We start from the raw sequence: 24,892 nt of genomic DNA on the forward strand, positions 1-24,892 counted from the left end.
TTGCCTCCTTGTATTGGGTTTTCCACCTGTAATTCATTGTAGTGCTGGATTTGTGTTCAGATATTGTGTAAATTTAGTTTTGTCCTTTAATATTTTGGTCTCTCCATCTATGGTTTTTGAGAGTTTTGCTGGGTAAAGCAGCTTAGGCTGACACTTGTGCTCTCTTAGGGTCTTCATGATGTCTGTCCAGGATCTTCTAGCTTTCATAGTCTGTGTTAAGAAGTTGGGTGTAATTCTGATTGGTCTGCCTTTATATGTTACATGAGTTTTTTTCCTTACTGCTTTTAGTATTCTTTCTTCGCTTTGGATACTCTGACTTTTGTCTATTATGTGCTGGAAGAATTTCTTTTCTGGTCCACTCTATTTGGAGTTCAGTAGGCTTCTTTTATGCTCATGTTCATCTCATTCTTAAGGGTAGGGAAGTTTTTATCTATGATTTTGTTGAAAATATTTACTGTGCCTCTTAGTTTATATTCTTTGCCCTCTTCTATTACTATTATCCTTTGGTTTGGTCTTCTCATTGTGTCCTGGATCTCCTGGACATTTTGAGTTAGGAGCTTTTTGGCTTTCGCACCTTCTCTGATTTTGTCTATGTTTTCAATATTGTCTTCAGTTCCTAAGTTTCTTCTTTCATCTCTTGTAGTCTGTTGGAGATGCTTGCATCTGTGACTCCTGATTTTTTTTCTTGGTTTTTCCCCTCCAGAGTTGTCTTTTTTAGTGTTTTCTTTATTGTTTCCATTTGCATTTTCAATTTCTTCTTTAATTCCTTCATCTCCTTGGTTTTGTTTACCTCTAGTTTTTTTATTTCTTTGACTGTTTTTAATGTTTCCTCTTTAAAAGCTGCTGTTTCTTTATGGTTTTCTTCCCATTCTTGCTTAAGTGAGTTATTCATGCTCTTCTCAAAGAACTCCATTTTCATTTGAGGTATGATTTCAGGTCTGAGTCTTCTTTTTCTGGAGTGTTTGGAATTCTGCTACTGGTTGTGATAGGAGAGCTGGGTTCTGATGTTGCCAGGTTGTCTTGGTTTTTATTGTGTAAGTTCTTTCGCTTTCCTCTTGTCATCTTTTTGTTTGTGATTATCTATGGTCTTGTTGTCAGTGATTGGTTCCTGTCTCTCCCGTGTACCTGGCCTGTGTCCCTGAATCTCCACTGTATTATGTGTCAATGGCTTGATCATTTGGTCCACAATCAAGTGTTTTCCAGGCAGACACCGAATCCCTAAAGTAGAGTTCCTGCTCTCCTGGACCAACAGGAGGGCTGTGCCTATAATGTGCTAGGCCTTTCCCTCTCTGCGCCCTAGCTATTCACAGTATAGTCTCGCCAGGTCTGTGTTCCTTTTTCTCCGCTGTTCCAGGTCGCAAATGGCCTGAGCCTTTGGTCCGCACATGATGGCTTTCAGGGTAGATACCAAGTCCCTATTCCAGGGTTCCTGCTTTCCTGAACTAATCAGGGAGCGTGCTTACCGTGTGCTTGTCCATGACCTCTCTGTGTCCTGGCCACTCATGGTGCAGTCTCACCAGAAACTGTGTCCCTGGATCTCTGCTCTTCCCTGTGTGAAATGACTTTAGCGTTTGGTCTGTTTGCAAGGGCCTTCCTGCGTGGACACCGAGTCCCTATGGCAGAATTCCTGCTCCCCTGAACCACCTGGAAGGTCATGCCTATTGCATGCTAGGCATAGACCTCTCTGTGCCCTGGATACTCACAACACAGTTTCTCCAGGTCTGTGTCCCTGGATCTCTGCTGTTCCTGGTGGCCATATAATTTCAAATCTATAGCAAATTGCAAATAAGCCAAAATTAATAATAGGCTGTCATAATATGTTATTTGCTTGTAAAGTGCATATATTCGCAAATACAATCATTTAATTATTGATCTTTATTTTCTGATCTACTAGGTGTCCACAATTCCTGGTGTTGGTGCTTCTGGAAATGCAACCTCAGTACAGATAGGAAATATTTCTGGATATATTGATACTCCAGACCCGCCAACAGTCATCAGCTATCTTCCTGGTCTCCTTTACAAATTTAGTTGTAGTTATCCTTTGGAATACCTGGTTAATAACACCCAGCTTGCTTCGTGAGTTCATGTTTATTTATTTTTTTATTCCTATGTTGTCTTTCTGCTTGCTTCTTATTTTTGATGGACTTGTAGTCAGGCTAAACCAATGGAGTATAGCATGGACTCAACTATCTATCATCTCTCTCACCTGTTTATCGTCTATCTACTATCTATCATTTAACTCTGTCCTTCTGTCTGTCTGTCTGTAACCCATCTCTCTATCTTAGAATCCATCCATATCTTATTTATCATTTCCAAAGATACACACATGAAGATGAAACATGATCACCTAAAGATGTCAACTGGTTTTTGACAAAATGGAATAACTGAATGGAAAGGTTTACTCTCTTTTTTGATGGTCTGTATTTTAAGGTTCTAGTTATTGTGTGACCTTAGTAAGTGAGAACACAGAAACTACTTTTTGTCTGAGGGTTGAAAGTAGAGAAGTGTTTTGGTGTTTTGGGGGTGTTTTTTTGTTTTTGTTTTTGTTTTTTATGGCACATTGATCATAGCTTCCTCTGTCAAATGCAAAGCTTACATGTGGAAAGGCCTTGAGGTGTTGGCAGAACCATTCTTCATACTATCTTCGCCTGAAATATCAAATGAATCTGTTGATATATTTAATCAATGCTTATTAAATCTCTATTATTTACCATATACTGTATTGTTCTAGTATCAACAAAGTTAAGCAAGTCTCTGACTTCATAGAACTTGTTAAACTGATGAAATTCTATTTGTCTCAAATTTAAGTTCTTAAAACATTGGTTTTCCTGATTTATTTTACGTATAGAATGCCAGATTAAAAACGACATTATCAATAAGAGGCATCTGATAGTCTGTCATTAATTGATTGCCTTTGCTTTTCGTTAACTTGCAATATTGGTGATTTAAAACTAGACCGATTACAGACGTAGGTAAAAGTTTGTCAAGTTAACTCAAGAGTTTACTGTCTATAATCTAACATCTGGGTATAAATAAAACTTTTAATTTAAAATCTCATTTGTGTTTTTCTGCTTTTAAATTGCTTTTAGGTCCTCAGCTGCTATTTCTGTGAGAGAGAACAATGGGACATTTGTCAGTACTTTGAACTTGCTCCTTTATAACGTAAGTTGTTGGGTGAAAGACGTTATTTTCCCTTTCACTGTTGTGAGGAGTCATTTATGTGAATGGCATTTCTATAAAAACCTACTGAAAGTCACATTATCCCTGCTGAAGTTTGGTAACATTTATTTATCTTAGTTTCATTTTCATATATCTTAGTTTTAAAGGTGTGCTGCAAGCTCCATTAAATTTTCTAAACATTGATAAATGATTGAAATTTCATACCATAAATGTGACTCTGTAATAGTTACTCCAAGAATACATTTTGCATCCACCTCTCTCTCTCTCTCTCTCTCTCTCTCTCTCTCTCTCTCTCTCTCTCTCTCTCTCTCTCTCTCTCTCTCTCTCTCTCTCCGTGTGTGTGTGTGTGTGTGTTTGTGTTTGTGTTCATTCATAGACAGTAAGGGTTAAGATTTGGGACAGTAGTGTGATTGTGATACAATGATACACATAGTTCAAATGATACATCTCTTGGAAACATTATTTGTGATGAATGTGTTAATATTTTAAACATGGGTTCTGGCTAATGACAGTTCTGTCACATCTAAAATAATTTGTACTGATAACATAGCATTGTCTAAACTTTTGTCATGTAAATATCGAGAGTAGCAGCAACACGTGAAAAATACATGGGTTCTATTTATAAGTGTAACATTAATCCCCCAAATGATGTTTTCATGTTGATTAAAATTTTTATTCATACATTTTAAATGCCTGATTTAAATATCAATTTTTCAATCTATCAACCAACATTTTTGTAAATTATGAATCTGATTTTTGCATTATTATTCATGTCATCATGGCACTGAGTTATAATTCATGCAACTGATTTAAAAGTCAGTGCTTTATCCGTTGAATATAATGAGCTATAAATATTGTAGTAGGACATTTTGCAAAGGCATTTAAAAATAATGTTTATAAGTTTGTAGTTTGACACCACAGAGTTCTAAACAACACATTAAAATGTGTGGTACTGAAGATTGCCTTTCTGTCATTTGTAAACTTATTTTTTTCCTGAAAATCGACTTGATTCTATATACTTAGCAAGAATGTACAGACATTTTACTCAGAAGGTGGCCATATATTCATAATTTTTATGTTCAATATTTAGAAAAGTAGCCTTAAATTGCAGAATTATCTCTGGTGAGTTCTGTGAGGAAGAATTGAGGCTGACCACGTTAGAGTCATCAATATTTAACAACTGAGACAGAGATGAGGATTTTTATTATTAACATAGTGAAAAAATACAACCATATGAGCCAGGCATGGTAGTGCATACCTTTAATGTCAGCACAAAGAGGCATAAGCAGAGGCAGAGGCAGGCAAATCTCTATAAGTTTCAGGCCAGCCTGGTCTACAAAGTGAGTCCAAGTCAGCCAGAAAGAAATTCTGTCTTGGAAAATCAACCAATCAACCACCTAACCAACCAAAATCCATATACCACGCAATGATATCTTTATGTTCTGTGATAGTAAGCTATTTTTTCCACTGGAAAGGCAGAAAAATCAAACATTTGAGAACAATCTTCATGTTAAAGTATCTTTATTACTAGAAATAATGTGACAGTCCTGTGGCCGAGGCATATTCCTATAGATTTTTTGTTGAGGTCATATAAAATCTTATAACTTAATAATCTTCATATTTCAGTTCTGTAGTAAAAGGTAATTCCTTTTTAATACTGTAAATGGAAAGGTGTCAAAAGTTGAATTTTAATCACCAATTTTCACTAAAATATTAATAATAGAATTAAAATAAAAATTAAACTAAAAAATTTCTTACCAGCTGCATTTTAAAATTATATAATTTCCAAAACATAGTTTTTTTTTGTTGTGTGTCTCTGTGTATGATGTATGCATGTGTATGTGTATTATTCTTTATTTGTGATGCATGTGTGTGTGTAGAAGTTAATGTGGAAACCCTAAGATATTGTCCGATTGTCAATAGTCTTGCCCCATTTTTTTCTACTTAATTTTTAGGTCAAGATGTTGAGCTTATCAATGGGGCTACTCTAGTTAGCTAGCTTGCTCAAGGGATCCCTTGACTGTGTTCCTTGAATGCTAAACTTATAGTTCTTCTGCCATGCTTAACTTACATTTATGTCTTTCTGTGAATCCTGTTCCTCATGCTGAGCAGTAAGACTTTGAGCCACTGAGCCCTCTCCATAGACAAGGTTTTAAATTTTCTCTAACGCTATCAGATTTACTATTTTTAGAGCAAATTTAGTTTTATAGATAATTTAACAAAAATATAACATTCCATCGTATTTCTATACCTCTGTATATATTTTCATCTCTTATCATATTTTTGCTAGTATGTTTTATTAATTAAAAATGAACTAGTATAGATATATACTAAGGATGGTTCTTACATTTAACTCACCTGTCCACTTGTATGTTCTATGAGTCTTGAAAATCATAGAAGGCCATGCATCATCAATTGTGCTTATGTGTAAATATCATTATCTCAAACTAGTCTGACATCATATAATTTTTCTATATAACAAGACATTAAAATTAAGAATTTATACAAAGTAAATGTTGGAATACTTTCATTAATTTATTTCAAACCACATTTATTATTTATTTGGAATATGACTATTTAGTCAGTCAAATGTAATTGTATTGTAGTATTTAAATTTTAATCTCATTTACAGCCATTAGGAGTCATACTTTCCTCTAAAGTAGTATGTGTGCTTGCGTGTGCATGTGTGTGTGTGTGTGTGTGTGTGTGTGTGTATGTGTGTGTACATCTCCATATCCCTAGGCATGCTTGGAACTTATTTACACGCCTAATACTGAACTCTTTTCTCTGCTTTGATGTTAGGACAGACACAGCTGCATATGTCTGGATACAGCTTTTTTCCTTTTGTCACATTTATGTATTATAGGACATAGTTTATGTTCTTGAGAAAGTTATATTTATATAAAATAACTTATTGAAGATGAAGTTTCTATGCATTAAATTTATTTTAACTGGAATTGTGGCCTTCTCTTTGGGTAATAAAAAAGTAACTGCTTATTTTCTTGTAAAATAGAAAGCAAGACACCTTTGATGTTTAGATTGAACCTGACTATTAGTGTTTAATGAGCGGCTGAATAAATAGGGGCAGACAAACAGTGATGAGAAAAATCTGATGACTCATGATCAAAACACAAAGGGGATGCACATCATTTGCAAATGTTTTATGAGCTTATTTGTTGTGAAAAGAGTCATAATTCTTGGGGACAATATTAATGCAAGCATAAGATGCAAGAATACGATGGGTTAATAAACTGAAAATTTTTTGAAGACATTGGAAAAGAAATCCAGAACATTATGAATAAAGATACTAGCTCTCTGCCATGGTCGTAAAAGCCAGCCCTATTTACCACACACAAGTGTAGACAATGATTAGACACACAGGTTCTAACATTTCCCCCAGTGTGGCATGCAGTCTTTCGGGGATCTGTGTGTTTTAAAATTGGAATGTTGCCTCATAGATGCAACTCTTTCAAATACCTATATCCAAACCCTAATTTTTTAATGTTAAAAATTCTAAATATGCTGGTTTTGTCCACCCAAATAAATGTGATATGCTTAATATCCCTTGGTGGCTAAAACTTCACAGTGAATGGTAAAAAAATGATTTTTCTGTAAAACAGTAAATCTTTTGAATTATTAATTGTTGGAAAACTAATTTTGAAAGTTAAATGATTTAAAAACTTAGATGTTGAGAAATTTTTCCTTTGGCATTTTATATTTTTCTTTATTTCTTTTTATTATCAACTTATACAACTTTTGAATATCTACTTTGCTACTTTACAGTGATATGAGGGGCTGATAGGTATAAGTTATTTAGAATTGCTTTGAAATTTGGAAAAAAAATTTGATCAAGTCTTATCGCAGAAATTTTGACAACTCAGAGATTATGCTCATTTCTCTTTGTCTTTGTCTCTCTCTCTCTCTGTGTCTGTCTCTGTATCTGTCTCTGTCTGTCTCTCCTCCCTCTTCTGGCTTTAACTGAAATTTTGGTAATCTTTGATTATCAGATGAGAAAAGATTCTAGATAAATGAAAGATTACCCATAATGAGTACCTGACACTTCAACTGTAAAAGGCTTAAACTAAAGCACATTTAATTAAGGAAAACTTAAATTGGAGACTAATAAAAGTAAATGGAGTCCTAATTTAAATTAACACAATATTGGTAGTGGAATACTAAACAAACTAATACTAACCATTAACTATTGAATAAAATTTACATATGCTGAACACTAACACATCATATGTGATCAAATCCTATAAACAAGACAATATATGCACCAAAGTCAACTTTTTATATTCATCTGCGTTTGGGGAATTTTTGCAAACATGAGGGTGAAATACAGCCCTTTGGAGTTAATTATGTAAATATATGTTGATTTGAATGATCTTTGTTTCTTTAACAGTTTTAAGTATTAAAGTTTCTATCCATAGAAAGATAATGACATGTGGATTATTTATTTTTTTAATCATTAGGATTCAACATACAGAGAGCAATTAATTATCCCGAGTATAGGATTACCCTTGAAAACCAAAGTGTTTGCAGCTGTGCAAGCTACTAATCTGGATGGCAGGTAATTGCGAACTCTTAACTTGATTAGCTAAAATACTTAAGCTCTCTCTATTCATAATGTAAGCTTGTTCATTCTAAAGTCTTATATAAAATATATGGTCATTGCCACATCATTAAGTCATACTGATAAAAATAAACAACAAATTATAAGGGCTAAGGGAGTGCTATTCATTTTGTGTCATTAATTGGAAAATAACAAGGCTTCCCATAAACAAATAAGAGTAGTGACTGAAAGAGGCCATGGGGAGATCTTCTGGGATACCAGAATGTTCTGTATTTCTTCATCAGGAAGATAACTAATCCAATGTCATTTGATATACCTGTGATCTCTTTATTGGCTTTGTCGGTGTAACAAAACTCTCATGGGAGGAATTACAAGGTCAAATAAAGGAATAAGGGTTGAAAAAAAGATCATTCAGAAGCTGCCTCACCCAGGGATCCACCCCATATGCAGCCACCAAATCCAAGCACTGTAGCTGAAATTGACAGGAACCAGATAGAGATTCCTCCTCAGGGACTATGTCAGAGTTATATAGATACAGCTGAGCATTCCTGCAGCTAACCATCGGAATGAACACGGCGACCACAATCAAGGTGCTAAAGAAAGGACTGAAGGAGCTGAAAGGGTTTGCCACCTCATGGGAAGAACAACATCAACCAACCTAACCCTCAAAAACTCCCATGAACTAAAACACCAACTTCTGAGCACACATTGAGGGACCTATAGCTCCAGTTGCATATGTAGTTGAAGATAGCAGTGGCTGGTATCAGTGTGAGAAGAGGCCTTTGGTCCAGGGAGGACATGTTTTCCCAGTTTAGGGAAATGCTAAGGCAATGGGCTGGAGAGGGTGATTAGGAGGAAGTGCCTTTCTGAAGGCAAATAAAGGGGAAGAGGGGATGGAAGCAGGGCAGGGAAAGGGGTAACATCTCAAATGTAAATACAGAGTGTCTAATCAAAGAAACTATAAAATTTAAATTCATAAAATAACTGTCATAGTAAGAATTTGTACTAAAATTATATAAAACAGTTTTCAGAGAGAACTCTGCAAATAAATAAAAACCAACAATATTTTTGATCCTGTCTATAAAATTCACTTAAACTTTCTAGAAATATAAATTACCTCCACCAAGTTCTCAGAACTGAAAGGGATTATAATATGACATTGTTTAAAATAAGAACAAAACAAAAACAAAGCAAACCTGCCAAATACCCAACCCTTATATGAGGATGTAAAATGCTGAAGATCCAATTCAGTCCTTTAAAACTATGTAACAGATGGTGGTTTATTTGTGGGGTGTGCACTATGCTTTAAATTTGGGACTCCCTTAGAGATTTGTATACTGTAGAAATGGGGTATCATTTCACATTCTTCTTGTCCCTCTAACCATGGATTGTGCAGTATGAAACTCTTTAATACTATTTTAACAACTGTAGGAATTCATTTTCATATTATTGGTATTTATTTACTATGGTGATATACATATATATTGCAAAGCACTGGGTTGATGAAAGTCATAAATCTTACTTTAATATGACCCTATGGAAGAAAGTTATGTATCCTCTCATGGCTTCTACTAATAAAATGCTCTCAGGAAATCCCACTCCTATCCCTATAGAGTCAATTCATATGCCAAACACATTTTCTATGTTATTATGACTATAGTTTTATGGTGCCTTTTTTAAACAGTATATTCATACTGAACCATATCTGGGTAGCAGTGTAATTCACTTTACAGTTTTGTTCTCTCAGGCTTTGACCACCCACCTGCCTTATCTCCTGTTATTTGTGACCGGCATCTCCATTGCAATTGACGCTTGTTGCAAAATTCTAAATACATAGTTTTTAGAGAAAGGTTCAATAAACAAGAAATGTTTCACAATAGCAAATATTGAAAATATAATTTACATGTTAAGAATTTGGCTCATACTTTCCTTGGATTGATTACCAACACTCTAGGAAGACTCTGACACCAGATCATGTTTGTTTCTATCTGCAGATGGAATGTATTAATGGATTATTGTTACACAACCCCATCTGGAAATCCAAATGATGATACCCGGTATGATCTCTTCCTTAGGTAGGTGTCTAAGTCTGAAACTAAAGACCTCATTATAGATAATTAAAATGTGATAATAGATCAGATAAACAATTCATATACCACTTTAAACTTTTACCATCTGAACTTTATACTACAGTACAAAAGTTAAGAAGAATTTGAAACACAAAATAAGTCTGTTTGTAGAAGGAGAATTGTAACTAAGTTACATCTACTAACAATGTTTTGTTCATGTTTGGGTGATACAGGAGATTTCACAGTCTTATGTACTGAAAACAGTAAGGTTACCATTTTTAATAAAAGAGAGCAACAGGAAAGTATTGTTTATTGAGGGTTACATCATATGTCAAAAGGACAGCAAAAGTAATCTAACTACTAAAGTAATGATGGGAAAATTTAGATCCAAAATTAATTGTGTTCATTTATCAGTATTTAATATTAAAGTATAATATAGCCTGCTACCCACCCCCCTTTTTTAACCAGAGCTAATAATTTCAACTTAGTTCCCCAACAGACAGTGATAGAGTGAATGCAATCTATGTCTAAGGAAAGGAGACATTGATCATAAAGCCGTTCAATCATCTCAGCTCCCTCTCAGCATTTTTATCTTTTAGCAGAACAGACTTGAGAGATAAGCAATGTCTTCTAATCACACTTGTACAGTGCACTTGGTTCAGATCACTGCAGCTATTGACACATGATGACTGAAACATAATGGGAAACCAAAGAATGTGCTTTATTGGCTAATCAAAGTTGAGATGGTGCTCAGAGGATATGGTCAAGCTACCACTTTTAATATATTAGATTGCAGGAAGTGCTCATCTCAGCAAGGTTCTGGAGAAAAAAAATGTTGGTGTATGTGAAAAGGCTTAAAGGAGTTCATGTTGTTTGATTTGACTCCTCCAAATTTAGAAGTGTATTTATGATATCCTAGTGTCTCAGTTTTAGTAAAATTGTAAAGCACAGGAGTAAGCTGAATGCACAGCAATAAAGAACAGTGACCCAGTGAGTGACAGAGGACCAGTCAGTCAAGACTTCACATTGGTGTAGCTATCATATGGTGAGTTACTAAATGGAAATTATTTTATAACTTTGCCCTTTCATCCTCTTGATACTTTCATTCTTGAAAATTAAAAATGGAAGTATATTAAGAAGTAAAGCTTAAGAATTGGCATATATAATCTTGCATAGAGTAAGGCTCACTTACATAAAAAGTCACTATAAGCCAAATGGTTCACTGGGGTATTTATAAGTGGAAAGATTATGTGTAATTTTGAATTGACATTTTTCCCAACATTTCTATAATCATCACAAATTAATCATATGGAATGTGATCATGATTCTTATGGGCTCAATATGGTGACAACTTCCAAATTATTTCAGGTTTCTTATTATTATTCAGGTTTTAGAGGGTAAAAGAAGGCTACTGCTGCTGGCAAATTATAGAAGTGAATCTAAGAAATGTGGCTAGAAGGATTTTCTTCTGTTTCGGATATGCTGGCAGCAGGGCTGAGGTCCAACAGTTGACAGGGTTGGGGAGCAATTGGGAGTGATGTTGGAGAGAGTTCCCGGACACTCCACAGTGGTAGATCCTGTTAAACAGAAGGAAAGGTAAAAGACTCACCTAGGAATGTCCTTCCTTACTCTTAGAGTCTTGGAGAGTCAATGAGTTCTCTGAATTTCTTTAAACTCAACAGGGTAGAGGAAACACAGCTATAGTATTGCAATGCATGAGAATGCTTCTGTCACTTTAAAACAAGCATGGTACCCCTGATCTTGGAAAAGCACAGAGGTGTTTACCATTCTACTTTGCTTTAGGAGCTCCTGAAAATAACAATTCGAGCTAAGTGGCAATTCTTAAGACAGAAATTAAGTTAAACAGATCATTTCTTTGTAATGTTGCAAGGCACTATATTATATTTATATTTATTTATATTATGAACAGTATCCCTTAAAATTATATGAGACTATTTTCTTATTACTATCAATCGAGCAGCAACATATAACATATATATATATATATATATATATATATATATATATATATATAAGCAATAGGTAATGTGATAAATATATTACATTATCTTAGAGATATGTGTAATATTTTGTACAGGTTTAATATTCATTAGTTTTTTATTACAATGAATGATCAAAGAAATCAATTGCATTTAAATAAGAAATTGAGTAAATAAATTCTTTTGTGTACATTGGAACATTTTATTGTTATTTAACAATAATAATGGGGCTTTTTAAAATTTATATGACAAGGTCTGTGGAATGAAGTACTAACTTAATAAAAACATGACATATAAATGCACTAAGATAACATTTTCTTATATCAATATATACTTATTTTCAAATATCCCAGGAGAATACAGAATATGTACAATAATTTTTTTCTTTTAAGGTTTACATGTGAGTGTGGTGTGGTGATGGGAGGGTGGCTTCATGATGTTTATTTTATATTATTTGGTCATTGAATCCTGGAACAGTATGGTGCTCCTAAACTCGACATTACCATGTGTTCAGACCTGCTCTGTTCACATTTTACGATCTGTGTACACTCATCATAACTACTTGATTTGCTTGTGTCCTTCCCTTTACTGGTGACAACGCCTGTTTCTAGTTTATAATGTAATGCGGCTGCCCTTCTTGCTGCGCAAACTAACCCACTTTCCAACGATGCCCTATTTCCTGATCCCATAAAATGTAGCTGTGACAAAGATCCTCAGACCACTGTCATCGAAAATGGCAGAAGCCAGCGGGGCCGGTTTTCATTTGAAGTCTTCCGTTTTGTGAAACACAAGAATCAAAAAATGTCCACGGTCTTCCTGCACTGCCTCACGAAACTCTGCAGAGCCGACGACTGTCCACTCCTCATGCCAGTATGTCTATAAGCAATTTTACTGTTAGTCACTGAATTAATTTAAATTGAAAGACTACTAGAGCCCAGGAAAGACATAGGTAAGGGTGAACTGTGAGTTGATTGTTCAATGAAAATTGGTGGAATAGAGGATACGACCTGACTGGCGATTTTGAGGATAGATGAACCTCAGCAGGTCAAAGACAAAGTGTGAGAGACAGTCCATACCAAGGATGCTTAGAAGTCACAGACACAGGTAACAGGGTAGGAGGGGCAGAAGGTGGAGGGAAACATGAAGAAGGTTGGGCTGGTTCTACAAGATGGATTAGTGCCAGATGGCTTCAGGAGTAATTTCCATTAAAAGTTAAGTCTTCGAAAGATCTGGATCAAATGGGATGCATCCACCATCAAACTGTAGATATAGTGAGCAGGTATTTTAAGAAATTCAGAACTTTTTTATTTAGACAGGCTTCCTAAAATTAAATTAATATTAACCAGGGAACAAATATTAGTAGTTTTTCAAATTTAACTTAGCTTTAATGTTTATATTTATTCCTAATATATGTATAAATATGAAGTTATTTCTTCAACTCATTGATTTCTTTGGTCTTAACTCACAGGCTCAGATGGAGGCAAAAACAGAGTCCACATTATTTTGGGTCTGTGCTGACCAACATTTTAGGGAAGAATTTATAAAAGGCTTGAGAGAAATAAAAGTGGCAGAGTTTGATAAACACTCTCGTTTTCAGGAGAGCTGTAGAGCTATGTAAACTAATGAGGCAGTGCACAATTACAGAGGGACGGGAGTGAGAAATGTGGTCCAAGCTAGGAGAAGAAACACTGTCGAATTTATATGCAAAGTAATTAAATAAATGCACAGAAGGAAATGAATAAAATTAAACATGTGGTATGTCTTCCAAAAGAATCTGCTTTCCAAATAGCCATAAAGAAACAATTTTGTGCTGGGGTGGAATTTCATTTGTTTTCATTAACACCTCAGATTTGTAGCAACAGAAAAAAGAGAGATGCTCAGAGCTGGACAACTTGGGCCCCGCAGAGCACTTCTGGAAACGCCGTCCTGTCTGCAGGACCGATCATCACCCGAAGCGGTAAGAAGGGCCCTGTTTTTTTTGTTTGTTTGTTTGTTTTACTTTTTTTCTCTTTTTTTCTTTATTTCTTTTTTTTTTTTCCTTTTATGTAGTTGGAGAGGGAGGCAAAAACAGTGGGCTACTTGGAATCTAAAGAGAACTCAATGTCTCTAAACTACTTAGCGCTGAGAACAATGAACAATTTTAATATCACAGCAGTTTCCCATTTACCCAGTGTTTATATAAGAGAGTGTTTTCTTTTGTATATTTCCTCGTATTTTACACACACACACATACACACACACACACACACACACACACACACATGGAGCAAATGTTCAATAACCTCTGCCTCTGTGGCTCCAGTCTATACTTGCTGCTTATTCTTGCCCAACTGTAGCTCACCTTTAAGGACTGTGTGTACTGGTTCCCTTGTTACCTAGTTTTGCATTGAATCTGACCTGACAGCCTCACGGAAGTAAAAATTGCTCCTGTAAGATGGTTTCCTTGCTGCTGAAGTTTTCCTTCCTGGCTCAGCAGTTGGGAGCACTTGCTCCTCTCACAGAGGATCCAAGTTTGGTTCCCAATTCCCATATAGGTGGTTGTTCACAAACTCCTGTAACTGATCTAGGAGATCTGAAATCGCCAACTTTCACTGGCACAAGGGTTCACATTTGCACATGAGCGTGCACGTGCGCATACACACACACACACACACACACACACACCTAAATAAAAAGTATCTTTTAAAAATGCATCATGTTTTTCAAGTTACACTCTTCTGTGTTCTTGAAATGCTTCCTTTATCTACTGTCCAAGAAACATAACTTTCTTTTATGAACTCTCTGCCTCTTTGTAAACCATCCTATTAAACATTGTTGAGCTGCCCAGGCTTAAAACACTTGCTCCATTGCTTCATTCTCTACCTAGTGATATACATTCGAAAGCACACATTTATACAAGCATCTGAACACATTGCAAATACACAGACTTCTTATGGACACAAACATTTTTTCACACATTTATACACAAAAACACACAGGTGCAACAAAGGATATATATTTAATTCTGTATGAATCTAGAAGCTTCCAGAACAGAATGGATAAAACAGACATAAGGTAAATGTCACTGAATCTGAGGCTGGACACATTTGACTCTAGGTCTAGCTTTTATTCTAAAGAGCTACATGAATATTAATTACTGCATTATATATATATATATATATATATATATATATATATATATATATATATATATATATATATGTGATTCTTTGTGTTCAGTATGTAGCGTTTTTAAAGGTAGATTTAAAGATTCATTACAATGTGGTTACAAATGTTCTCAAAAAAATTTTTGGTTTGGTTGAAATGGTAATAATGTTTTCTAAGTTATTATATTAGCTTCAAGGATGTTGTTATCTTTCAATTAAATCATTTTTACCTTTTTGCCAATGTCACCCCTTTAATAGAAGAAAAAAAAATCCCTGTTTCCTGAAATACATAAATTATTAAATAAAGTACTTTTAGCTTAAAAATGCTTAAAATTGAGTTAATTATTAATTTCCTGGTGTTTGTATAAGCTCACTATTATTGAAAAAGAAACAACCAGGACCTTTAAATAGTGCCGAAGATCATTAAATGTGAGAATTCAGACTCAGTCTCCACTCTCTGAGGATTTGTCTGAATGGTTTGAAGATGACTATTTTGGAGTTTGTTAAAGGTCCAAGTCTTATCTCTATCTATCTATAGAACATTGCTGATGGAATTCTATTGGAGAAAAATTCAGCTCTTATTTCCAATAATTAGGAATGACTTAGAGTAGACAAAACAAAACTATTTTTTATAATTATGAAATATGTGTACAGTAAGGTTTCTATTAGATAAGAACTTTGAAAGAGTTTTCTGTGTCTGTCCTGGATGTATCCTTTAACAAATTAGTAACCTTATTTCCTTCGTACCTAGACACCCCCAATTTAAACTTTATGAATTTTAAGTATTTTGTTACTGTAAGATAATTTTCAAAAGAAAAACAATAAAGATCTTTAAAGCCAGTTATCCATGTTTTTTAATTTCACCTGTCCCGTGTCTAGCTCCCTAAAATATCTCATCTTTTAAAAAATCCTTTTATGTTGTGCATGAGAATCTTTCTGTGTGTAGCATATATGTGTGAGGCTAGAAGAGAAGAACATCACTGCTTCAGTTTTCATGCTCAGAGCTCCTCCTTTCTTGTTTGAGAACTGTTTCCACATCAAGCATGTACAGAATCTGACTTGAGAACTTAGCTTTCTCCACTGGCAAAGCCTGAAAGGACCATCTTAAGATCCTTGAGACAGTTTTGGGAGTCTTTCATTCTCATACTACCTCATTTCATTTTGTGACCATTTTTCGATTAATAGCATGAGGTCAGTCTTTACATTGGTCTCATTGTTTACAGTTCAGTATATCTACATTGGAATACTACAAGCTCTATACACTCTTAAAAATTCCAAAAGAGGAGGAAGAAAATGGCATCTGAGAGGTGAATGCAGAGAATATCCACTATAAAAAAAGAAGAAGAAAGGAAAAATAATTTCAAAAGAACACATAAGTCAAGCAATGTCTATCATCAGACAAATCCTATGTAAACTTAGTAAATTGCCTTTATGACCAGACCTATCCTTTTTCCTTCAGCTCACTAAAGTTTTGCTTGAGTCTTCTAAACGTTATCCCCCCAGGTGTAATGGTGGGTTTTCTACAGTGAAGTCCATTTCAGGCTTGGTTTGCCTGCTTCAAAGTCCTGATCCTTGGAAGTTTTGCTCAATTTACTAAGTGAGTCAGCCAACCCTTGTCAGGGACATTTCTAGCTGAAGTCACTTCTACTTAGTTGAAAAATCTTAAGAATCATCTTTTGGTTTGCTTTTAACCAAATAAAATCTGTTTTGGTTATTTTTGCCCACGAGAATAACCCCGCTTGTTAGCTCACTTACTAAAAAGTCCATATTTTTGAAATGTAAAATTTTTAAAGTTTCTGCAGTGTTCTTACTAAAAGCTTCCAAGTGTTAACATTTTTTTCTTTATGTTAACATTTCTAATATAGACAATTGGCTGTGGTGATTAATTTTGGCACAAATTCTGAAAAACAATAACCCTTAATTGTTTTGCTAACATAAATTGCTTTGAATAACCCAAAGCTTGAACTCTTGTTCAAGTAGTATCATTAAGTTTTGGGGGTAGTTAATAATTCATAAGAGCATACTTATTCAGTCTCTACATAAGACAGGCACTGTGCTAGCAACTAACCCTCGAAGATGCCTCTTAAGGGATGTAGAGTTCAGAGCTAGACTATTAATACATGCTATACCATGGAAAAATGTAAAAGATTAGTGCTTTTTCAAATGTAAAATATAGGGTTCATTAGTCAACATAAGTAATTAAACACTTTTTAAGTTTGCCAGAAATAAGGGAAATATTTACTCTGCATATATCTTTCAAGTGAGTCCTGTTTACACATTTTCACTTAGTACAGATTTTTAGCTGGGTGTGAGGAAGAACATATCTTTGCAGCGTGTGCCTTTTCTGGCTTGCACAGCTGTGGTATTGCAGCTTTTGCCTCTACCCTGTGAATCCTCCGACAGCTGAATACTCTTTGTGCATCTTATACAGTTTGATATTCACACTCATCTAATTTCTTCATCCCTTATGCCTTTATTTTGGTATATATGTGCATATCACCCTCATGCCTTTCTCCTGGTATATATATACATATATATATATATATTATCTATATCTATATCTATATCTATATCTATATCTATATCATCTATATCTATACCTATACCTATATCTATCTATCTATCTATCTATCTATCTATCTATCTATCTATCTATCTATATGTTCATATCAAGACCAATAGGACTAGATGGAACACAGAAGTAGGAGGTGACTTAACACTCCCAGAAAATATCTGCCTCCTCTTTGGGACTACACCATGATTTTTATTACAACAACACAATAAATTAGAGGATATATACAACACAAAACAGAAAATCAATCCTCTATCAAAAGCTATTACTCAAAGAAAGTTTCAAACTACATCCTGACAGTACATGGTTTAAGTGCAGCTCTCTGTCAGTGGTACGATGCTTTTATCTTCTCTGCTCTAGAAGTTGGAAGTAGTGCTTCCATTTGACATGATGGGTTTGGTTCTAACACATAGAAACATTTTATCCATAGAAAAGTGTCTATGGGGATATCCCGAATATTTTTTTTTTTTTTTTAGTAGTGGGTGGTAATGGGAATGCAGAAGATTTGATATGCTTTTAGCTTCAACAAAAAGAAAACAGTAAGTGGTGTGTATGTGTGTGTGTATGTGTGTGTGTGTGTGTGTGTGTGTGTGTGTTTTGAAGGAATCTATGTTTAGTTGTTGTTTCATTCTGGATACCTCATAGGAAGGAGTTATTTACTCAATGCAATCTAAGGAATTAAATGTACTCCAGAAAGAAAATATAAAAGGAATTTCGGCTTATCTTACAAACAGGACAAGGAAGTCTTTTGGGTGAATTGCTGCAGCCCATTCATCACATTTATGTCCATGAGACAGGAAATAACTTTATATAGAGATGTTAGGTGGAGGTTAGGATGTTCCTGTGAGTGTCATCTTTCTTTTTTGTCCTAATACAATTCAGTGCACATTGTAAAACATCCTCTGAATGAGTACCAATGCACATTATAAAGCATCCCCAAATGATTGCTCATGCACATTGTAGAGTCTCTTAGTGAATGACACATTAGCTTCAAAATCTGTGTTTTAAGACATGATAACAGAACTATTTTGTTTGCCATGAATCAAGTGTCTGAAAGAAAACAGAATCAGATATTTTAAAAATATTTTCCTGGGGCAAGTGTATAAATAATTTTGTTTATGAAGATGAATATTTCAACTATGAAATATTTTCTATACTTGGTCAGTTTATGTTACTTTAGAAGACTGGGCTGGAATCATGATGTCAACGTATGTTCATTTTACCATAGAGGCAATGACAAGTGAAAAATGTTTGACTCATAAATATTCAACTCTTCCTATCTTATGATTTAAGTAACAATCACAAGCATACATGTACATGTTAACATAAATATGAAATACTCTAATTGCAGGCTCAAAGGTTAATTTTGACATATTTGCAAACTGGGCAGTGAGATTGAGGAAACTCTGTATATGTGATCATTGTTGCTGTGAAGTTCACCAAGAAAAAGCGAAAGTCAATAGCCCCAACCTTCCACTTAGCAAATACCAAGAGAACTCCAGTTCAGGCTCAGGGGTCCACTTGGCCTTTTGTGAAGTTATGAAGTGTGAATTTATCTTCTTGGATGTCAGAATGATGTTTTGGAGATTATGTTAGACAATGGGCAACACTTAAAATAGAGTGACACTAAATAATGAATATTTCTCTGTAGCAGAATAACAAATGGCAGGTTATAGGCCCATAAAACTGTAATGGCTGCTAACAGTTACTGCCATCTCTAACCTGGCAGAAAGAAAATGATGAAACAATAGTGGCAGAAAATAATATTATTTAATACATGTTGCAATTGTATTTGTGGACTTGGGGATGAAATCCTATACAGGAGAAGTAGAAAAATGAAAACCAGAAAGGTTTATGAGCTTTCCCTTATAAATACTCCATGGAGCTTGGGCAAAGGGTTGGTAAAGAAAATTAATAGGGATGGCATTTAAAACTTACAGAGTTGGAATACACAAAAACAAATGTATGCATAGACATTTTCACTTCTGTTTTTTCTGTTATTTCTCCTCAGATGAGACTCCAACCAACAATTCACAGCTTGGTAAGATAATTAGCAAATAAAAGTGCTATGTTTCAAAATGTGATCTGTTATGAAACTGTAGCTGACCAGTATAATGGGCTCTTGTTTCTCCAATTCACTAAGTTTTAAATAACAGTTCACAGAATTTGAATCCCATATGTGATGTGTTGGTTAATTGTTATAAAACCTTTACCTTTTATTTTTGTTTATTTCATTTTGGGATCATCAAACTTCTGATCCATACAATATTTTGGTTCTTTGTTTGAATTATAGTTCATACATTCTAACATACCCCAATGTTGTGGAATACTGGTGAGGGATAGTCATTAGGAGCAAAGTGGGAAGGCAGTGAGTAGGGCACCTCTTGAAGAATGTATAACAGTGTATGTGTTTCTTACAGGTTCCCTGACTCTGCCTCCCTTTCAGCTGAATGCAGTTACCAGCTCTCTGATATCAGGAATGGTCATTCTGGGAGTCATGTGTTTCTCTCTCCTCTTGTGCTCACTGGCCCTTCTACACAGAAAGGGATCCACCAGCTTGGTATTGAATGGTGTAAGAAATCCTGTCTTTGAGTGACAGTGACTGGTCCTGATCCCGGAGGAAGGTGTCACCAACCTCTCTGTGTGACTGTGGTCAGCAGTCTGTCTGAGTTCAATGACAGCCACACATGATGTTTTTTTAGGTTAGGTAGATTTGTTGTTGTAGCTCATGAGTATTAAGGTAGTGAAAAACTTTTGATGGTTCTGCTACTGCCACCTATGTATTTGGCCAGCCCCATTTTCTTATTATCAAAGGGCACACTGACAATAAATAAAAATATTCAGGACTTAGACCTTAAGCAGTTAGTCATTTGTCATTTTATTTGTAATTTCTGTTGTTTGTTGGGATAAGAGGCCAATCGAACTACTAAGGGGAAAATAAAAAGATTTTCCATTTTCCTCTAAGCAGTAAAGCCCAATGCAATGATTTTAAATTAATGTCTCTGGTCCAAAAATGAAAGTTACATTTTTGTGTGTTTTAATTCTAGATAATTTCAGGTTAAATGTAAGGGAACATTTGTGAGTTAACTACTATTTCTTCTGACCTATTGTGTCATGGTTTGATTTTTAATCCTGATGATATTTGTTTAAAACGAAAATACCAAATAAAACTACAAATACGTTTGGAAATTCCATTCACATAACAAATAGTAAAATTTTTTTATTTAATCTCCAAAGGATGTATTGTGTGTTAGCAAATTACCCCTTTGAATAGGAATGGCTGTGAGGCTTTACCTTGGTTCATGTAGGACCATCAGCATAGGTTAACTCACCTGACAATTAAACACTCAGCTTCCATGTGTCTAGTATCAAGGCCACTGTGTGGGAAGGTTATTTTTCACTCACCACTCATTGCATAAGAAGCAGACATTGTCAGAACCTAGTAAGCATGCTTCTCCCATTAGAGTTTCCCAGTAGGCCTGTGTTCTTTTTATCCTAAAACAAAGAGGAAATGCCGAGTAAGTCTTGTTTGTAGAACATTTTAGGAGCCAACATGAAAAAGATGTTCCTCTCCCAAAACTCTTTATGAGAAGTGGGGAGATGAATGGTTCAAAGGGGTTTTCTTTATAAGACGTCACATTTCTAGCTGCTATACTCACTACACAGGAACAATAGCTTCACCTGGTATTAAACGGTGAGAACATTTATTCTTTTAACAGCTCTGTAAAAATGTTTAATCCAATTTTTAAATGAGTTAAATAAACATTGAAATGATGTTTATGCTAAAATTATTTTCACAACCAAACAACTAAACGAACTCAATGACACATGCCAATGTGTGGTATGTGCAGCCCCTGATAGTGCTGTAGTAACTGTAGAAATTTGATGTAACGATGCTGTGTTCCATTATTCAGAACAGATTTTAATATACCATATGTAAATCAATATGCAATTTTAAATTTTACTTCAAGTGGAGTATGTACATTGCAAATTAATATAATAATTAAATCAATCGCCAAGTTAAAAGACCACCCTTTCTCCAATTTGCTAGAATATTTTAGGAGCAAGTGTTTATATTACAATAATTAGATATGTAATTACCTCAACTCTTCTATTTCAAGGTGGGTGGCATGAAATGATATAGGACATGAAGGAAGAAATCCTGGATAATTTCTTTAATATTAAACAAAAATTAAGCCACTTAAAAAGTCAATGTGCCCTTTCATTCTGCCTCCTTGTGTGGTAACATGATTAGCTGCTCATCACGCTGTATGAGTCTGTGTACATAGACAGTGCTGTAACAGTGTGGAGACTATATCCCCAATGCCTTGGGTGAGTTCAAGCTTAAGATCTGTGATTAGCACAGTAGGTCACTGAGACTGGCTTGTCTGTGGGAATTCTTTGCCTTTAGGTGACTATTGATTTATCCTTTGAACCTTACACTCTATTTTACAGAACTGAATCATCAACACACACCATTTTGAAAACACTTCATCTCATATTTTTTTGCTGCCCTTTTATTATGAGCAAGAGAAGCAAAGCTAAATGCAGGTTTGCTTCATTCAGCTTTGTACCATACTACTCAAACTATAGGTTCTGTTTTAGCTGCTATGAGGTTTTTGGTTATTGTAGTAGGAAGACCTTACAAATATGTGCAAATGTCTGTTCAGTTTTAATACCTCAAACTGTTTTTTTTTTTTGTGCTTCAGGGGTAAGGTCTGATGACATGTACAAAATTAATAAAAATAATTTGAAATGAATAATTTGAGAACATTAGTTTGTTTAAGACTGTATTTTTTTTCTGCTCTGTGTGTCCTATTTTTTTTCTGGGATGCTGAGAATGAATGACTCTAAAGTAAATATTAGTAAGAAAGGTGGGTGGTGTCTGTAGACAGAGGAAGCCTATCTTAGCAACAGTGAAGTTCCTAAGTGTGGGGTTGATCTGGGGTCTTCAATTATGGTCCTTTATTTCAGGAGCAAGTGTTTATGTTACAGTAATTAGGTATGTAATTACCTCAACAACTGGAACTTGAGCTCTCACTAAGATGGACTTTCCTCCTTTGTTGTGTGTAGTAAACGAAAAGAACCTTGGCTTCTGTGTAGTTACAGATCTGACAGGATCTGATGTCATTTTCCCCCGTTTAGGGAAAGTGGGGTGGGAGGAAACAAGCATTGACGAGAACTTCTTTTCAAGGCTAAGTGAGAATGCAGTGTTACTGGACATGGCATGGAATGTTTACATACAGGAAGTTAGCTTATAAAGCATCATTGCTGCAAGGTTTTTGGAGGGGAGGACGTGCATCCTGTGATATAACTTTGTGTGACCCCAGGCAGTGAAACTTCAAAAGCAACAACAGTACAGCAGAAGTTCATAGGTAATAACTCTTGTCAACATATATGAAGTATGGCATAATTTGTTGCATTTCAGAGTACGTGGCAGAAGAGAATTATGGGAGAATGGAGAACCTGAATCCATACGTTTATGCTATATTTATAAGTAAAAGAAGAAGCTGGCTGTAGATCTTTTGCTTTTGACAACAAAATCATTTAATTATCTGCAACTTGGGAGGCCTTTAACACAAACAGTGCCACTTTATAATCAGAAAAGAACTTTAAAACTTGGTTAGTAAACAAAAATGCATGAATAAGATGAAATATTTATCAGAATTCTATATAATATCACTAGCATATATAGGCAATAGTTAATGATGCACACCAAGAGTGTTTATATACAAAATATGAAGTAATATCCTATCCATTCATCTATCCATCCATTCATCCATCCATCCATCCATCCATCCATCCATCCTGTGGAGTCTGAGTAAGCCTAAGGTCTGATACAGGGAAGGTGAGTTCCCGGGAAAATGATGGTATATATAGCTGCAATCAAAAAGCATAATCCACGCCCAGGTAGAACTAATGTCACTTTGAGTCAAAGGCAAAATAAAAACAATGTCAAAGCTTGAAAGGCAGCAAGTAAGCAGGTTTTCTTCTTGCTTTTTATTCTAATCAGGCTCTGAACTGATTGGATGTTTCACATTGGTTAGCAACAGAAGTTTCTACTAAGTCTGGGGTATTAGGAAATGAATGCATAAAAATGTCAGAAAATTTGACAGTGCTGTTAAAGTAGTTTGAAATATTTATTATTGACATATAAGGGATCATGAACAAAGGATCTTATTTTACAATTACTGAATAATATGGATCAAATGTAAGGACGACTGGCCCAGGAGTAGGAGGACTTTGGTGAATTGTAAAAAATGCCGTTATCCCTATGGTATGAAAATAAATAGAATAGTGGGGGTATGGCCTATCATTAACTCAGGGCCTATGTTGTATATGGCTTTGAGGGTCCTAGTATGAACAGAGAAATGACATTACAAGTGGCCATAGGTCAGGGCAATAAAGAACATCAGGCATGGTAGCAGGCATAATGGGGGACAAATAGAGCTGGGCACAATGGGGAGAGGCAATGTGTTAGACAGCCAGTTCCTGGAAGAGACAGAACTAGCGTGGTTGATAGCCGGTACCTACTCTTATGCTACCTGATCCAGCTCACTGCCTGCACAGGCTGAGGGTAAATGGAAACCAGGTAAAACATGTTTTGTGTTTGTGAGAATGCATTGCCTGACAGCTTTTATGTGAACCATATTGGTGTGCAATTCCAAGCAACACAAGAGAAATAAAACAGCCTTGACTAAAAGCTTCACTTTTCTGAAACAGCGAAGAGAGACTTGCTTTGAGTTAGGGGGTTGGGCTTTGTTCATTTGTATTCAACATAACAGAGACCTCTGCTAAGCAGTCTTCATTTTTAAACCCCTGTGAAGTGAAACTGAGAATTATGATTGTTATCTCTAATTCCCCTTTGCTTCAAGAATCTGGATATTCCTTTCTTCACCTACATTAGCAGCATAACTACCTCAATTGCCCTTTTTATTTTCTATAAAGAAGAAAGCAGTGTTGCTGTGGTGTTTAGCTATAGTAAAAAAACAGTGGGGTTCAATTCCATTAGGGGCAAAGCTGTGTTAGCATTGCACAAAACAGAATTCATTACTTAGTCAGCTTGCTTGCTAGGCTATTCAACTTAACACTTAAATTCTTGGGCAGTGATGTCTTGACAACTGCTTCAGCTCTGAATCAAGAGTGTGTAAGTCATGGCGCCATTTCTCCCTTCCTAGTTTGCACCTGTGTTTTTAAAGGCATGAACAACTGACTCACATGAATAGTTACCTTAGGAAAAAATAATGACTTGGCAATTATTAACTTCTTTGGGATTAAAATCAACAGATTTCAAAGCTGCCATTTGCTACCGTGGAGGTGTAACAGACAGAGAATAAATACAAAGAAAT

At 35.2% G+C, this 24,892-nt stretch overlaps 1 protein-coding gene across 1 annotated transcript in view; it reads left to right on the forward strand.

Annotated features, from left to right (window-relative positions):
• Window positions 1-20,139, forward strand: part of ZPLD1 (zona pellucida like domain containing 1) — a gene marked incomplete at its 3' end in the record, with an annotated part of 42,644 nt that extends 22,505 nt beyond the window's left edge. Inside the window, exons 3-10 of the mRNA XM_080918946.1 lie at window positions 1,895-2,076; window positions 3,090-3,162; window positions 7,656-7,753; window positions 9,751-9,831; window positions 12,524-12,695; window positions 13,674-13,782; window positions 19,555-19,584; window positions 19,964-20,139. Coding sequence (XP_080775072.1) covers window positions 1,895-2,076; window positions 3,090-3,162; window positions 7,656-7,753; window positions 9,751-9,831; window positions 12,524-12,695; window positions 13,674-13,782; window positions 19,555-19,584; window positions 19,964-20,139 — 921 coding nt within the window. The remainder of the gene's footprint in view (window positions 1-1,894; window positions 2,077-3,089; window positions 3,163-7,655; window positions 7,754-9,750; window positions 9,832-12,523; window positions 12,696-13,673; window positions 13,783-19,554; window positions 19,585-19,963) is intronic.
• Between the last annotated feature and the right edge of the window lie 4,753 nt (window positions 20,140-24,892).

The sequence above is a fragment of the Micromys minutus genome (assembly GCF_963924665.1).
Source record: "Micromys minutus genome assembly, chromosome: 7".
Classification (NCBI taxonomy): domain Eukaryota; kingdom Metazoa; phylum Chordata; class Mammalia; order Rodentia; family Muridae; genus Micromys; species Micromys minutus.